General features: G+C 42.2%; 1 protein-coding gene across 1 annotated transcript; it reads left to right on the top strand.

The window, feature by feature from the left end:
- The first annotated feature begins 7323 nt into the window (after positions 1-7323).
- SBSPON (somatomedin B and thrombospondin type 1 domain containing) lies at positions 7324-17111 on the top strand. Its single transcript, XM_017812553.1, has 5 exons — positions 7324-7572; positions 14451-14645; positions 15220-15310; positions 16143-16319; positions 16991-17111. Exons 1-5 carry the CDS (start codon positions 7326-7328, stop codon positions 17106-17108), a joined length of 828 nt encoding a protein of 275 aa, XP_017668042.1. The 5' UTR covers positions 7324-7325; the 3' UTR covers positions 17109-17111.
- Positions 17112-17172: the final 61 nt, after the last annotated feature.

Genomic DNA, 17172 nt, shown 5'->3' with positions numbered 1-17172 from the left:
TTTGATAGCTATTCTGCTGGGAGGATCCAGTGATGGGAGGTGGAAAACACAGCTGAACACATATGAAAACAAAACTATTTGGATTACTGTAGGATCTGATGACTTCTCCATTATTTCCATTCTCTAAACCAATGCTCTTTCTGGAGTGGTCAGTGCATTTAGAATATTTTAGAGACCCATAACTTGAAAAAAGTTGAAAATGACTACGACTCTAAAGTAGATCTACTTTAACTGTAAGTCATCTGCCTCTGCATTAGAATTATCTGGTGAAGTGTTAAAAGCCTACATTGCACAGTTGACAGATGACTGGAGATCATATTTTTTTCTCTCGTCCTGAAATACTTGGTTTCTTTTACTGAAAATACTATCAGAACTCATTTCATGTATGCAACTAAGACTGATCCTACACTTAACATGTCTTGCTTTTCTGGTCACCACATTATTGCCTAAACTTTCACACGTGTGTTAGCAACATGAGTAATATTTATCTTTTTTAAAAGGGCAAGTGTGTACTTTGGAGTGATTTATTTTGGGGGTCTTTCTTGGTAAACATATATGCTTCTTTTTAATTAGGCAAAATCAAAGAATGCAGTAGTATCCAGAGTACAGAAGGCACTTGTTTGTTTGGGAGAGCTCCTAATTTCTGGTGGATTTCTCCTTGGGTTCCCATTATGAATACTACTTTCACATAGATAAGCTCCCCCCTCATATTGGAGCCCTCATCACATTAGAGGAATTTAATGGTTGACTAGAGTGGAGGCATAGTGGGGGACTGGGCTTCGGGCAGTCATGAAGAAAATGGTCAAGACAGAGCTTGATTTAAAAGTCTGCAGGGAACTGATATGACAAGGCTTCACATCTCGCCTCTCAGCTGAGACTATTAGACATGGAAGAGTTTTTTTCTATTTCCTCAGGCTGAATTAGGGGGTCACAAAATCTTGCTGCACCTTTACCTGTGTGGTTCATGCAGGTGTGTGTACACACATGGGTAGAACTCAGTGTAGCATCCAGTGTGTTTACAATGCAGGGCCTCTAAGGTCTCTTAGAGCTGATTAGGTGAGTTACAAAGAGGTGCCCTGTCAAAAATCACATTTGCGTAAAGTCCACCATCTGACTGAAAAGTTTTGTTCTCTCTTCTGCTCTTAAACAACAAGATGTGCACGAAATTTGGATGGAAAAAAAATAATTCAGAATATTCTAGATTCTGCAGATGCTAGCTGCGTGTGGTTTAAAATATTCCTCTGCAGCACGAGAGCCAAAATCTGCCCTGTACACTGACACAGCTACATTCACTTACACGAAGTGACATGGCTGTAACTAATTGGACTAAGCAGGCAAACTTTCATTGCACACAGCCAAAGACAAACTCTGGCTCCAAATATTTTTCCCTGAAAACATTTTCATGGTACCTAGCCTCATTTTAGACTGAACAATACATTTTTGTCTACAGACACTAAAAATAGTGCATGTACTAATTAAAAAAAAACAAGCTGTGACAGAAAACAATAAAGGCAAGGAAATGGGAGAGCATTTTTACATAGCCAGCAGCTTCCCTGGCACCATTTCTAGCTATGAAGAGGGTTATTAGCAAGCCTAGAATTATATAAACAGTTCCCTCTGCCAGCTAGTGTACACCAGAATCATCATTTACTTTCAAACGATTCAAGTCAGCAAAATTCACTTTTTCTTCAGACCAGTTGAAAGACTGGCAGATGTTTTTAAAAGTGGGATTATGATCAGAAAAAAATACTCTTTCTCTCAATGGTTCAGTGCCCTAATTTTAAAAACTCGTAGTTATTCCTGCTTTCTTCATTGACAGAAATGTGTTTATTTCTGCAGCAGAACGTGCTCAGCAGCTGCAGGAGGGGGAGCGGCATTCATTTCTGCAAAATGCACCGTCATCAATACAACCCAATAACTCCAAGATGTGGAATTTTTGCTACTGTGTGTGATAACTGAGAAAGAAATAGACTGAGTACTATGCTAATACCGGTTATAGTTTAAAGCAGCAGGGAAAATCTGATCTGGAGTTAAGGAGAAATAAACAGTCTTAGCCACTTTTTGCACAAATTTAAATAATGAATTTGAGGATAACCTATTCACCTCTTTGGCTTTGTATGCTGACGAAAAAGGAGCTGGGTCTAAATCGGGGCTAATGTTTGCTCTAGATCTGGCAGAACAGCATGGCTGCTCGGAGGTTGTGCCTGGAGAGGCTGGTGGCTGCAGTGTGCAGCTGAGAGCAAGGGAGCTGAGACTCAGGGAGCCCTGGGGCACAGCAGGAGGCCCCAGTTCGGTAAATCCTCCAAGATTGCACAACTTGGAACAAGAGAACAGTCCTACGGTGGGGTTGCTGTGTGCCTTGAGCACTTACGCAAGTGCTCAAGTGTTTTGTTGGATAGGTGCCCTAATCTCTCAGTATTGTTTTATTCTATCTTTAAAATAATAATAATGATTCCTACATTGGGAAGGGAAGTAATTGATTCAGTCATGATTGCAGAAAAGGGGGCGTCTGTAAATACTAAAGAAAATAACCCCAAAGCGGGAGAAACAGGAACGTATGTGGAATAACATCCTGGGATACTTATTTTCACAGAATCACAGAATCACAGAATAAGGTGGCTTTGAAGGGATCCACAATTTTATAAGAGGCAGTTCTGTTTTGGAAAGTGGTTGTGTTAAACTGCCACCTTCTCTTACTCTGACTGATTGTGTGCCTTTAAAATGTAAAACTACCTGGTGAACCCTGCAGGAAGATAACTAACAAACAGGAGTCAAGTGGACTGTATTGCTCACACATAATGAATAGATGCCTTCACATCTGAGCAAAGCCTTTGAAAGCACAAGTGTCCTATTTGGCCTGAAGAACCAGGACAGATTGTCTGAATAACAGTCGGACTTTCCAGGACCAGGAGCTAAAAAACTCAGCACTTTGTGCTTCACTGGTTATGCTGCAAATGCTCTTCTTCAAATATAGCCAGGTACTCAGCACATTCGCTTATGAGTGCACTAGCTGAGCCATTAATTGCTGCTGGTGGAGGCAGTCCTGCTGTCCTCTGCCTCTTCTGCCCTGGCTTACCCCCCCCTCCTCACGCTGGCTCAGCTGCTCCATTTCATTTCAGCTCCCTGAACTGAAAAAAGGAGAAATTCAGGGGAAAAAACAGGAAAAGGATGTTTTCCAGTCCTGATATGCTTAGACTGGACATACAGATTTGCTTGAATTTTTCTGTGTGGAAGCTTGAAAGCAGCTCTGTATTCATCTCGCTACTTGGACATTTCTTCAACAGCTAACAGGGAGGATGAAGGCCTTTAAAAATAAGCTAAAAATATCCTGATAGATAGCTCTGCTATAATTCCATTAACCTCTCAAATTCAAGTGATTTTAGGCATCATTACCAACCCCAACCAAAATCAATGGTTGTAACTGGGATGCAGCGAGCCAGTGCATCTCCCATGACAGGGTTGTGCCTGACAGGACTGCCAAGGCTAAGCGGGTGGAAGGGAAAGCCTCTTTGCACAGCAAATGACCTCTCAAATATAGGCAGGTATTCAGTCTGCTCTCTTATGAGTGATTTGATGTAGACAAGCTAGTCATTGAAACAGCATCATGCTTTCTGTATAACTGCGCAGGCTACAAAACTATAGAAACCTTCTTTTATGTACCATCTACTGTGTTTTTATATGGGCTGATTGTCAGTGAAGACAAATGACTCCTCATTTTTCTTACATACAAAATGTTGCTATTGCTTTAAGCTGTCAGCTACACTAGCAAACACCACGATTTGGTTATTCACCTTAGTAGGGATTATTTCTTATCAGGAGAAAGTCTATTTTTTCAGAACAACGGGAACAAGGGCCTCATAACAAACTCAAGTTGAAACTGACTGTGGTGCTCTCAGGAAGCATGGCCCTGGGTAGCAGGATAGAGACAGCCTGTAGCCTTTGTAGTCACATCAGTCACTTTGTTGTCTCAATATAAAATGTAAGTAGTTTGCTTTTGGAAGGTTATTTCTCTCAAATAAATAGAGCTGTGTGCAAACATGAGTCTGAAAGAAAAAGAAATGCCCTGCAGGATCTTTGAAGTCTTCTCATTTCGATGCCATTAGATTAACCTCCTAGAAGCAAAGAAAAATTTGTGCAAGTTAGGACCTTCCAGAGAGTTTGCTCATGAGGAGGTGTGGGCATGTGGAATGCTGCTGGCTGACAGATAATGTATTTGAAAAAGACTTTGAAGTTGAGTTGAATAGTCCTTACATCAGGTACTCAAAGTCACTGCAGCTGTAAGTAAAATTTGAAAAATAAGAGATATTTTACTATCAAATATATATTTTGTTCCCACTTGCAAGTGCTTTCATCCTTCTGCCTAATCTTATGGGTAGTTGTGCACCACAAGAATGGACAGAGAGTAAGAGTTTGGTTCTGCTTTACATTCTTTATACAGAGAGAGCATAAACAACCATGGTAAATAATAGCGTTGGTAAGCATGGTAAATAATAAAGATTCTAATTTACTGTTGGGACACATTTGTCTCAGTTTTGTCTTTGTGGTATTTCAAACCAAAAAGAACTCCATGTAAAGCAATGGATACACTTTGCTTGGAAATAAAATGATGGAACAAGACTCATTGGAACCATATACATGTTTGAAAAATTAGTTGAAAAAAATTTTTCACAGCCTTGGTTTCTTCTCCCCTCCTACCATATAATACTGCAGTTAGGTTTTAGTTTGGAAATTTGAGTTTAGAGTTTCCAAAGCTAAAATAGGGCAGAAATGGAAAAAAGTACAAAAATGGCCAACAACTTGATCTAGACCATGGTTTTCAAAATCTCAGAGCCAACAGCAACACCTGTTTTTGAGATGACTACAATACAGTCCTTAGATTTCTCCTCACCTCTGGGATTAAGAAATATTTTGGCACAAAGTGCACATGTAAAACAGATGCCTGATGACCTCTGCTCCATGCAATGCTCCTCTGAGGCTCACGAGGAAGACAGAGCAAGGGCTCTGCACATTCCCTAAGCTTACCTACACATGCATTTTAAATTATCCTTGCCCTACACTGCTTGTCCTTGTAAAGTTTTCTGCATGACAAAAAGATTACCAACAGCAGGGCATGAGCAACATCTACTTTCTGAGGACCATCTCATATCAGACTAGAAAGAAATCTCTGCCTGTTTTGTTGGAATTGCCTGTAAGAGTTTCAATGCTGCATCATTGCCTGAGAACACATCACTGTGTTGCTTTGTCCCTCTTAGTCACCTGGTTACCTAGTGCTACTCCTAATAGAGAGGAACTACACTGAAAGGAAAAAAACCAAAGTATTTGCCAGAACAAACTGGGTGAGCTTGTTCTCTCCTCCAATTAAGATTATTTTCTTCCATTTGCTCTGAAACATCTGCTTTACTACATCTAGTAGAAATTATAGCATTTTTAGTTTGTATTCTGTTTGGGGTTTTTTGTTTGGTTGGTTGGTTTTTTTACTGGACTATTGCAGACATATTTTCTTGGTTTTTTTTTCTGTAAACATATCCACTGAGACAAAGCCCCTCTTTAATCTGTTCTGAATTTGTCCAAGTTTTACTGACTTATCCTTTTAGCATAAGATGTCTGCGCACAATTTATCTACTTACAAAGGTAGTTTCTACTACTATTTGCTAATATTTTGCCTTTCAGGTGAAGCACAGGAATACAATAAAGGAAAGGAAAACATAGAGGCATTCCTTCTCTCACACCGCCTTTACCAAGGCAGGCTGCAAGTCTTGTTCTCCTCTCACCCACTGCAGGAACTCCCCCAACATTTGCTATTCATGGGTTCAAGTTTTAGGCTGGCAATATGCCAGTGAGTTCATTAATGGCACACTGGATAACAGTGCAGACCCAGTCCTCAGGGATTTAGACAACATTTTAACAGCAATGTTTGATGGCTACAAGAAATTAAGCTCTGCCTGGCCCAAGCTGTCTCGGGGGGATTCAAGTACCCACATGTAATAGATAATATAATAGACTGTTACCTCCCATCTGTAGGCAGCTTGGGAGACCAGATGTCTCTTTCTTTAGTAGCTATCTGCAAATTGAAGTGTGCAAAGCTAGCATATTTTTGCAGTCACCTCACTACTTTCTTTTGAGATTTGACTTTTGGCTAAAATTGTCAGGTTCCATTAATCCTGAAAACCTCTTAGCACTGAAGTGAACTGAAAACCAGAATCCAAATCTTTGTATTCTAGGAAGTTACTTGGGAATCCACCTTGCTTTCCTTGTGCACCTGCAAGTACAGCTTCTTTTGTTTGTTCTGGAAACAAATAAAAAGAAAATAAAAGAAAAAGAAAAAAAAAGAAAAAAAAAGAAAGAAAATTAAAACCATAACACAGCAAATGCTCTTGGCTATGTGGGATGTGCCCTGAAATGAGAAAGTGCCTGTACCAATAAATCTTGTTTCATGGTCCCAGGCCGTTCCCAGCCACTGGGCTGTGTGGAGATGGATAGGGACGCTCTGGGACAGTTGTGTGGGTCACTGTGATGTGCATCACCACTGCACAGAGTACAGCTGAGCAGTTCACAGTTGTGCAGGACAGTGCCAGGTGGATCATTGCTCTGCAGATCGGTCCTATGCAGGACATGGTTGTGTGACACCATTGTGGAGGACATTTCTCTGTGGCTTGGCAATACATGGGACCCTGCTCTGCAGGACATCTCTCTGTGGGAGGGACCCCCCCATTGTTGTGGGGGTCATTGCAGTGTGGGACACTGCTGTGTAGGACCTTGGTGAGAGTCACCACCTCCTGGGACATTTCTGAGTGGCATGTTGCTGTGAGGGTTATCACCACGTGGAAGACTGCCATGGGGTGCATTGCAGGTCATCACTGTGTGGGACATGGCAGTATGGGTCCTGCTGTGTGAGACATCCCTGCACAGGACATCACTCGAGGGTCACAGTGTGAGTCCGTGCAAAGCGGGACGCTATTGTGTGGGACATGGCTGTGTAAGTCCCAGTACATCCCGGTACAAAAAGAACATCGCTCTGTGGGACATTGCTAGGTGGGTTCTACCGTGGGGACCCCGCGGGAAACAACCACCACCTGGCAGGACACCGTACCTGCCCCGGCTCCCTCTCCCCCCGCACCCCGAAGCTTTGCCGCTGCCCGGTGCCCCTCGGGGCGCTGAGCCGGCCCGGCTGCCCGGCCGGGCAGGACAGGGAGGGCCGGGCAGGACCGCACCGGCCGCCCCCGCCCGGCCCCGCCGCCTGCCCGCCGAGCCCGCCCCGCTCCGCCGGGGGCCCGTGGCGGCCGCAGCGCAGCGGTGCGGGATCCTCACGTCGGGGCGGCTCAGTGATGGGCAGCACGGTGATGGGCAGCACGGTGATGGGCGGCTCGGCGCTGTCGGGAGCGTTGTGGCTGGGGCTGCTGTGGGCCGGGAGCGGGGCCGGGGGCAGCTGTTCGGGAAAGTGCTGCCAGGGCCGGGATGCCTCCTGCGTCGGCGAGGGATGGAGGGAGGGAGGGGGCTACGGGACCTGCTACTGCGACGGAGGCTGCCGGCGAGCCGGGGACTGCTGCCACGACCACAGCCAGGCGTGTCCAGGTAGGTGCGTCCGCCCACGGCTCTGCGGGTCCGGCGAAGCCGCGGGCCCGGCGAGAGGGGCGCGGGTCGGACGCGGCCCGGGCGGGACCCCGCACCCCCGGCCCTTTCTCCAGGTACAGGGATCTCCCTGCCGGGGCTTCGCGGGATGGAGGTGTCGCTGGGGTTGGGAGTTGGGGCGTGGGGCTTGAGGGCTGCGGGGGGGCCAGATTCCTCCCTCCCTGGCGTCCCCAGCCCCGGGGCCAGGGCATGAAGAGGGACCAGGTTGGGGCAGCGCCAGAATAGCGGCAGGCGCAGGAAGGGGGGCAGAGAATTTTCTCTCAGTAGACATCTGCAAGGTTTCCAGATCAGCTGTAGTACAGTGACAGTCTGAAGTTATTTTACCTCTAAAATTTTATGTTACTTACTTTACCCTCGTGCTAGTCCCGAACACACATTGATTGCAGGGGGTGTGTCCAATTACTGAGACAGCAGGGAGATTCATTTAGCACCCGTCTGTATCTTTCAGTTGATTCCTCACATCCTGACAAACAAATAGCAATGGAATGATTGGGGAAATCCCCACTGTGAGGTTTTGGCCCCATTTCTAGGGGTATGAATTAGCAAGGATTTACTGTGAAGGCAAGGGCTTTAAAATAAGCATAGGAGAACGAGTGCAAGCTCATTTGTTTAGAATGTGGCGCTAATAATGGCAGGGTCATGGATTTGATTTCCATAAGGGCCATTCACTTAAGAGTTGGACTCAGTGATCCTCGTGGGTCCCTTTCAAATCAGAATATTCTGTCATTCTGTAAAAGAGTCCTCTGCCAGCCCTTGGGTGAAGGCCTGGGCTCCAAGGCAGCAGTGGCAAGCAGGAAAAGTGGTCCAGTTCTACCAAACTGAGTAGCAACCTTGTAGATATTCACGCTGCCTCTTTCTGTGGTATTTCTACTCTTTGGGGTCTTCACAATTTGTCCTCCCTCCCTCTGTCTTTGATGTAGGACACAGCCCTTGCTTTGCAGGTGCAGCACTAGTACTCAGCCTAATGTCTCCTCCCAGCTGGCTGGACATATGCCAGCCTACAGCCAAAAAATCATGAGCCTTTGCTGCACAGTTCTGCTAATTAGGGTGCATTTAGCAGGCTCAGTGCCATGCTGACACAGCCACATATCTTTGGGACCCAAGTTGGCTTATGTCTGCCTGCACTGGGAAGGGGGAGTACGATTGTCAGATGCTGTAGACACGTCCTAAGGGATATAAAGCTTCACAGAAGAACTCAGCAGAGCAGAACTCTGACCTCAGGTCTCCGGAAGAAACACAGTCCTCTCACCACTAAATAATCTCACCAGAATAACATGGGGAAAAAAATGTACCATAGAGTATAACAGAAGGTAGCATTTTTAAAATTAGCATTTTTAAAATACAGTGTTCTATCATTCAGGAAAATCAATAGGGGGAGAACTGACAAAATACTTGCTTGTCATACAGTCAGAGCATATCACATATTTTCAGTAAACAATATGATTTTTAATATTGAAGTATAAAAGGAGAGAGTTGATAAACCTGCCCAGTATTAGCATTAAAATGAAGCTCTAATCCAAAAAAATTTCTGTGCTCTTCAAAAAGAAGCTCAAACTTGTGCTTGAAAAGTTCTAGTTTAAACACTTTCCTTACCGTTACTTCTGGCATCTGATGATGCCCCACTGTTATCGAGATGGTATTTTTTGTCTCACGTTCAGTGGTGGTTTCCTCAAAAGGCATTATGTGTTTGTGCTGCCTCTCTCTTGTACCCTGTGTGGGCAGTGGGTGCCCTAGATCCAGGCAGGAAGATGGAGTCTCCGTGAAGTCTCTGTCTCTCTGCCTCTCTTGCACCAGAGCCAGAATTTGACAGTCTCTGGTGACCCACTTCAGGGAGGTAAACCCACAGGGAATTATTTCTGTTTTCTCTATTACCCGTTTCTGATTGGTTCAACTCCCTGCACTGCCTCACTGCCCAGTTGTGTGAGCTCCAATGCTAACACAAGCAGAGCTAACAGCACATTTGGCATGGGTGGGTGTAAGCATGGGAGGGCAGGATTTTAGCAGCCTGGGAAAGTGATCCTCGAACTCATACATTCAAAAACTACAAATCTTCCAAGTTTCACAAAATTCACAAGTCATTCTTTTAAAGGCAAATGATCATATATACTTTCCATGGCAAGTCATTACGTTGTATTTTGTATAAACAGAAATTCCAAATAGTTCCAGTGGGAGTTGGTATCAACTTACACAAGTATGGCTGGAAATTTTAAAGTTGTTTTTGTTCCTGTTGGATATCGAGGTCTCCCTATTGAGTCTTTCTAAATTTTGTCTATGTGTTTAATGACATCAAGAGTGTTTATTGGCATAGTTCACTGTTTTGAATGTAAAGTTCAAAACTTGAAAACATAAATGTGAAGAAAGGTGATCAACGGTTCTTTTACTACAGCTTGTTTGTCAACCTGTTCACCACTCTTGATTTCAGCACCTGCTGAAATGACATTTCATCCTTTCGCAAATATTTAACAGGATGAAGTATTTAGGGAAAGTGTAAAGTGCCTCAAGGATAGGTAATCAAGAAATGTGTTAACAATAATAAAAAAACCATGCTCCAAAATAATAGAAAACACTGAAGGGAGTGGCTTCCTAAAGCTGCCAATGGCACACTTAAATTCTGTTATGCTTAAAAATTGCAGTAGACCTAGTACTTTATAAGTAGATAGCTCAGCAGAAGCCCAGGGACTTCTGAACCTAAGTCCAAGAGTTTTTAAATAAATTTCTTTATAGTTCTAACAATGATGAAAGAATGTTTTTGTACATAGAGAGCATTTTAAATAGGAACTACTGTACAAGAAGAAAGCTGAGAAATGAGTGAGCTTGTCACTTGAACTGAAGTGGTTACTTTGCAATGTATAAGGATCTGTGGATTTTCTCAAAGTATGTTGTGCAATGAACATATAGTAATCCTTTTTTTCCAGACGTGGGAAAAAATTAAATGGAATTTGACTCAGAAAAAAAGATCTATGATTCACAGTGCTGTAAATGGAAGACAAGAAAAAAGTTCTGACCAGTCAATCTGTGATTCATAAGATAGCAATGTAATTTTTCTGTGTATTTTTGAAATTCCACTAGCTTCCACATTTTAGTAGGTATCTGAGCACAAGTCCTATAATTCAGGTTCCTTTGACTTGCATCTCCCTCGTTTTTTCAACAAATCATCATCTACCATTGTCATGTTAACTAAGATGAAACAATAGCAATATAGAGACCATAAAGATGTAGCTATGGGTCCCTGATACTTCTTTTTGTATTTCAAAAGGTGACACCGTTCCTTGTATATCATCTCTGGGACCCATTCTCTGTCATGCTGAGGAATTTGACATCTTTCCAATGAGACACAAAATTGACGTACTGTCCCTTAATAGTTGCTGGGTACTGACTGCAAGAACGACATTATTATCCTGCTGACTAAATTCCATTCTAGTAACCCAATATTCATATTTTTCCACATGACTGAGGCAATTCATCCTTCTTGTTCTAAATCTTGATAACCATAACATTGCCATGCATTGCCACAGATGACCAGTATTTAACTGTCAGCTTGGTTTAATTCCAGTAAGACATGAAGTCATTGCTTTATTTGTTATGCAGCTACTAGTCCCTTTGGGAGTTTCCTGCATGGAAAATGTGATGCTAGACCTGATGCTACCTGCATATCAAGGTGCTAATATGGGATTAAAGTTATGTGGAAATTCTTACATATGCAGGCCAGCTTGGAAGAGAGTCAACAGATAAGGAAACAGGCTAGATAGACACTTACTGTCCTTTGGGTACTCTGGTAATGATTTGTAGATGTGTGATCAGACACTGAAGTCTATCCACTGAAGTATTATTAAATAAAGTGGGCTCAAGGACTGTTTTCTGACCCCGCAGCCAGGTGGCAAAGACTGTCAGGTCCATAGTACCTTTAGCACTTGTTTTGGCTATCCCATTGTGGGGTCTAAGACACTATCACTAGTTTCCTTTTCTAGTTCCCAGTGCTTGAAACAAATGTCTGAGGGTTATGCTGCAACATGTCAGCGTGGTATCTTCACAGCCACAGAGGCTGTGCCATGTACCTTGGGGTACCCAGATGTGTCTGAGGACAGCGCCTGGTGGTGCAGTGTCAGGTATCTGCATGTGGCAAAGGGAGCTGTTTTCTCTTATTTCCCAGTGCTGTTCTACAAATCATACCCAGGGGCTGTCTGGGAAGGGGTTTATCTGTACACAGAAGAAAACACCAGAGAATGCTAGTTGTTGAGCACAATGGACAACTGGTGGCCCAATATCCAGAGCAGCTCAGTGGTTCTGTTTCAGGAGAGTTCCTTAGGGGGTGAGATGCAGCATCCTCAGCCACTCATACACCTAGTGCTGTTAGGGCACTAAAAGTGGACAAGTTTGGTTACAACAGTGCACAGTGAGAACAGAGGAGGGGAATTATGGTAGTGTGGTAAGGACGTTTGCCAAGTAGCCTCTTTGAGAGGTTTTATCTGCTTTACGATATTGGTAGTGCTCCAAGAAATCAGAGATGTAGTGACAGAGCAAACATGGCAATTTCTACGTTTTATGAGAAAAGTCACAAACCCCAAGGAGGTTATCACATTCTACTCTTTCTTCCTGATGTCTTATACTGGCAGAATCCCAAAGGGCATAAAATATTTTCCTGAAAGACTAGTTTGGTCCCATCACTTTTCTGCAACACTGAGTTAAGTATGTAACTAGTGCTTAAGCTTTTAAGCTTCTTGAGGATTTAAATTGTAATCAGGAAATATAGAAAAAAAATCAAAAGCATGTGATATGTTCCATTACAAGCTAATGAGAAACAGCATATATGGGAAAGGAAAAAGTTTTATTTAACTAGATAATGAGAAGCACAACCCAAACAATTCAGAACCAATTTAAGACAGCCCAGCCAATGATGATAATGTGTATTTTGTACCATTGTCCGACCTGAAGCACTTACCAGGTGGCCTTCAGGAAAAGAGGCTACTAGAAATGGACCACTGGTCAGATTAAATGTCCTCGTTGGGCACAGGTTGAGGACAACTCAGGCAAGGGAATGATTGCTTGTTCTCAGAGAATTCTTTCTCTTGATGGATGCCCATGTGTGTGACATTTTTCTTATCTCCTCTTTCACTGCAGTGCCTGCTAAGGCTGTGTATACTTGAAGTTCCTTGTTGGAAGGGTTGTGTTTGTTTCATCAGTGAGCACCCAGAGATCATCCTCATTCAGCCCCTCGGGGCTCAGTGTGCAGTACTGTTTTGAAGAGCTGTAGTATTCATTTTGACTGCTAAAGGGGAAATTATTAGGCCATGCAGTTTTCAAAACCTGGGACTTGGTGTTCCTGAAGATGAGTCTTCACGAATTTTCCATGAAGTTCACCTTCATGGAAACACGTTAAACCTCTGTGTGTTTTGCATACTATGTTAATGGACAAATAAAGTGAAGACTCATGTGTTGTGTAGCTTCTTACTCAGGAATAATGTATCCATCATCTGTTTCTGTATTCTCTGGAATTCAGGCTGCAAAACTTTTCTTCCAGAGTAGATTGTATGTATCCACCTGAAAAAAATATTTGGCCTATTATTCATTAGCAAGGCTGACACAGAGCAACTATTTTGCCAGAATATAAAAGAGAAATGCAAGGGAAGGGAGAACTCTAGCTCAGAAACATGTATATCATGCTTAATATGAGAACTACACAGAGCATGCCATCATTATTAGATGCATTGCAGAGAATAAACTAAGGAAGGAAATGGCTACTGGATAACAGATCTGATTTTTGAGTTTAAAGACAATGCTGAAAATGAGAGATGCTAAGTCTCCCATGTACAGCTCTCACAGAAAGAAGTGACAAACATGACATAAGGGTTCATTCTCTACATAATATGATGATTTAGTCTGTTTCTAAAGAACCTGGATGTTATTTAACCAAAAACATATCAAGGGCCATCAGCTGGGCTAAAGGTTTCAATAGTTGCCAGAAAAATGCCACAAAATACAAACCAAAGCAGTTTTCATTCTTTCTTTGTCTGAGACCTTCAGTGAGCACACTTAATATGTGCAAAGAGAGAAGTTCTTTGAATCTCTATTAGCCTGGGTTAGGAGAGATCAAAGGTGTGAGTATATGGTACCTGTGCTATTGATGCTCTGCTAGAGGGAAATGCATTTTCTTACAATTCAAAGTTTACTTTCAAAATAATGGCACTTTTTCCATAATGTTTTGGTTAAGTTCAGAGGAAGTTTGTTGTCCATGAGAACTAAAATTCAAATGTTCAGTGGACTGTTCTATAGTTGGGAATGAGCAGGGCCTCAAAATATTCACCAACAATTGTCTTTGCAGCAAGAACCATGGAGTACGACACCCTGTGTATAACAGGGCAACAAAGCTGGGGCACTGGTTCTTACTTAAGTGTTGAGGAAAAAGGGGTTACAAATCAATCTGAGGGGAATCAAGTGCTGAAAGGCTTCCTGAGTTCTGCTACTTAGTGTTCCAGCCTTTTAACAAAATCTGGTGGTGTAGGAACCGCCAGCATAGGTCAGACCACTCTGGTCTAGATAATCCATAAGCTAGTCTCCTTTGGGGCTAATGCTGTATGCTTCAGAAGAGGGTACAGAAGAACCTCATAGCTGTAGTGAAAGGTTTTGATGAGGGGCTGTTTGTTTATACACAAGGGATCAAATATGGAGCCAAGCACTGCAGGCAAGTTTGAATGTTAAATCTGAGGATGCAAAACTCCTGGAAGAGCATTTAAAACTTTTAAAATAAAAGTAAAAAAGGAAAAAAGCAATTAGGATAAAATAGAAACCTTGACTACTAGTAATGTTTCAATACTCCTTTGCAGCTCTTCCGTGTGTTGTGGGGGAGTGGAGTCATTGGAGTGGCTGTGCAGAACAGTGTCATCCCGGTCTGCGAATACGTAGGCGCTACGTACAACAGGAACCTAAAAATGGTGGGGAACCTTGTCCGGCTCTGGAGGAGAAGGCTGGCTGCCTGGAATACCTGACTTACCAGGGGGAGGACTGCGGCCATGAACATGGTATTCTGTCTTTATCTGTACATTGTGTCCATCAAGGCTGCCATAAATTTTACTGATATCAATGAACAGGAAAAAAAAAAAGCATCTATCTGTAGATAGGTGGTTAAAAATACAATTGAAAATGTTGCTTTCTACTGTCATAGTGCTCTTTATTTTATTATTTTTTCCCCACTCTGGCATTTCTTCATTTCTATTAAGTAAACAACTAAACTAAGCTGCATGCACTCCCTTCAGTTTCTGGACATAAGCCCCTCAGTAAGTATCAAATTATATCTGTGCAAAGTTAGAACACAAATTCAGCATGAAACAGGAAAGGGTACTCTTTGTAGGATTCCAGCACCTCCTACTTCTATGGCATCCATTTCTAGATATTTTTCTTCTGAATAAGGAGAGCTTAGCTGCAGGGAATGGGGTTGACATCTGATGTTGCCAACATTTTACCACTTTTTCAGTAAAGTCAGCCAACATCACATAACCATCCACAAGCTCCCGATTCATTCATCCGCCGTTACAGTAATTGAAATACGGCTCAGCTATTGTCTTGCTGCCTTACCGTAACTGTTTTCTTCCTCAGTCCCTGCTTTCATAACAACCTCTGAATACAGTAAAGAAAGAAAACGACGAGCAGTGTCTTCTCTCTGGCCTTCAGACAAAGAAGCAGCTGGGTAATCTGTTTATCATATGCATGTGGGTCATCTTGCTCAGTAGAAAGTAGCTGGCTACAGAGAAAAATGTAATGAAATTTGCAACAATTAAACAATAAGCTTCAGCTTGTACGGGTTTTCTTTCATGCAGTTTATTTGCATGTTCTAGACGCTGGTTTTTATTACTTGCTAATTGTCCTGAATTAGACACTGGGATCATGGTAAATGTGATGACAGCTGCGTTTGAAAGCCAACAGTACATAATGCTAAACCAAAGCTGAATGTGTCCTAAGCGTAAGTCTAAGAAATTAGACTTAGGCCTCTGAACTCACAAAGTGGGTTGAATGTCTTTGGTCTCTAGAGACCTTTTTTTTTAAACTAATTGACACAATTGATAAAAAATTTTGTTTGGTTACCAGTAGAGATAGCTATGAAGTTTAAATTAGGCTATTACTGGGTCTGTAAGCTCATAATGCTTTGTCCTGTGCTATTTTCCCCAGAACAATAAATCCCATTGGTATTCTTAGTCTCTTTTCCATTTTCTCCTTCAGCAGAATAGAAGCGAAAATATGGGTTACCAAGTTCTGCTTTTCAACATAACTTAAGAATACAGAACACAACCAGAAAGTGGGATTATACATAAATCACTGGACTGGAGCATAGAATGAGAAATAGTTTGCAGAAAGTTTTTAAGAATCCATTGATTAGGTTAGGTCAGAAAGAGACTTGTTAGCAATGATGATGTCTAACTTGCACTTCACAAATACCACCTGTTTGGTAAGTACATTCAAAGTAAAGATAAAGCTTGTGCTTTATCTATCATAACTAATTTAGTACTTTTTCTGCTGAGCAGATACTGTGTGGAGTTTAGAACAGAGTCACTTTCACACCACTGTGCTTTGGAGAATCGGCCATATGCTCGCTGGATGCAGTACCTACGCGAAGGACACACTGTGTGCGTTGCCTGCCAGCCTCCAGCTATGAACACCGACACGCATCGCTGTGCTGGGGATGGCCATAATGCAGATGGGTAAATAAAGCCTTTTTTTCTGCTCTCTCTTCTGGAGCAAAACTCAGTACAGAAATTAAACCTTCTCAAGGTCTCATTAAAAGCTGCATTTATTATACCTAAAAAAATGAAACAGCTCATACCACTTGTAGAGCTCAGAAGGTTTACCCTTTCAGTTCTCACAGAATTGGGAAGTAATTTCAATGTAAGAGTTCAATGCTTTGCAAGCTTTATTTACAATTGTGAAGGAATAATGCAACTTCTGTAGTGCAAGAGGACTTTTTACAGTTACAGGCACTTTTACATAAAAATGGTATTTCCTGCCATAATCCAAATCTGATTGCAGGTTTAATAGCAGTGCATCAGTACGCCCCTCAAACCTATATACCTGGTTTATAGAAAACTAAATGTGAAAGTAGATATTTATTATTCATAACAGATTTTTACTTGATCTATACTTTCATTAATATGCATACAACTTGATACTTGTACAACCAGATACTCAATCCACCATCCTGTATACATATACTTTAGAATATAGTGTCTGCTCCATAAACCATTTCAAGAGCTAGATGAGAACTACATGATTAAGCAAATAAAATCTTCTGACATGTTATATATACTACATAACCCATTAACACGAAATACACAATTTTCAGTCTTCTAATTCCTCATTTATTGTCACATTTCAGAGGTAAAATCTTACACTGGGAAGCAGTTGGCAACTCTCAGTGCCAAGGAACCTGGAAGAAGATTCGGCAACTGGAACACTGTTCATGTCCCCTGGTGCATAGCTTTATTTTTACATAAAAGTTTAAAAGACCTTTAAAACAGCAACAACAAAAAGATTGAGAATATTAACATCAATGCCAAG

The sequence above is a fragment of the Lepidothrix coronata genome, unplaced genomic scaffold (assembly GCF_001604755.1).
Source record: "Lepidothrix coronata isolate B3197 unplaced genomic scaffold, Lepidothrix_coronata-1.0 Scaffold36, whole genome shotgun sequence".
In the NCBI taxonomy this organism is placed as follows: Eukaryota; Metazoa; Chordata; class Aves; order Passeriformes; family Pipridae; genus Lepidothrix; species Lepidothrix coronata.
This window is presented reverse-complemented; position numbering and strand designations above follow the sequence as displayed.

Excerpts from the sequence above, each read along its gene's own strand:
- SBSPON (XM_017812553.1), top strand. The coding sequence starts at position 7,326 with ATGGGCAGCACGGTGATGGGCAGCACGGTGATGGGCGGCTCGGCGCTG. Across the intron at positions 7,573-14,450 it reads CCACAGCCAGGCGTGTCCAG|CTCTTCCGTGTGTTGTGGGG; the intron begins GTAGGTGCGTCC and ends ACTCCTTTGCAG. Across the intron at positions 16,320-16,990 it reads GATGGCCATAATGCAGATGG|AGGTAAAATCTTACACTGGG; the intron begins GTAAATAAAGCC and ends GTCACATTTCAG.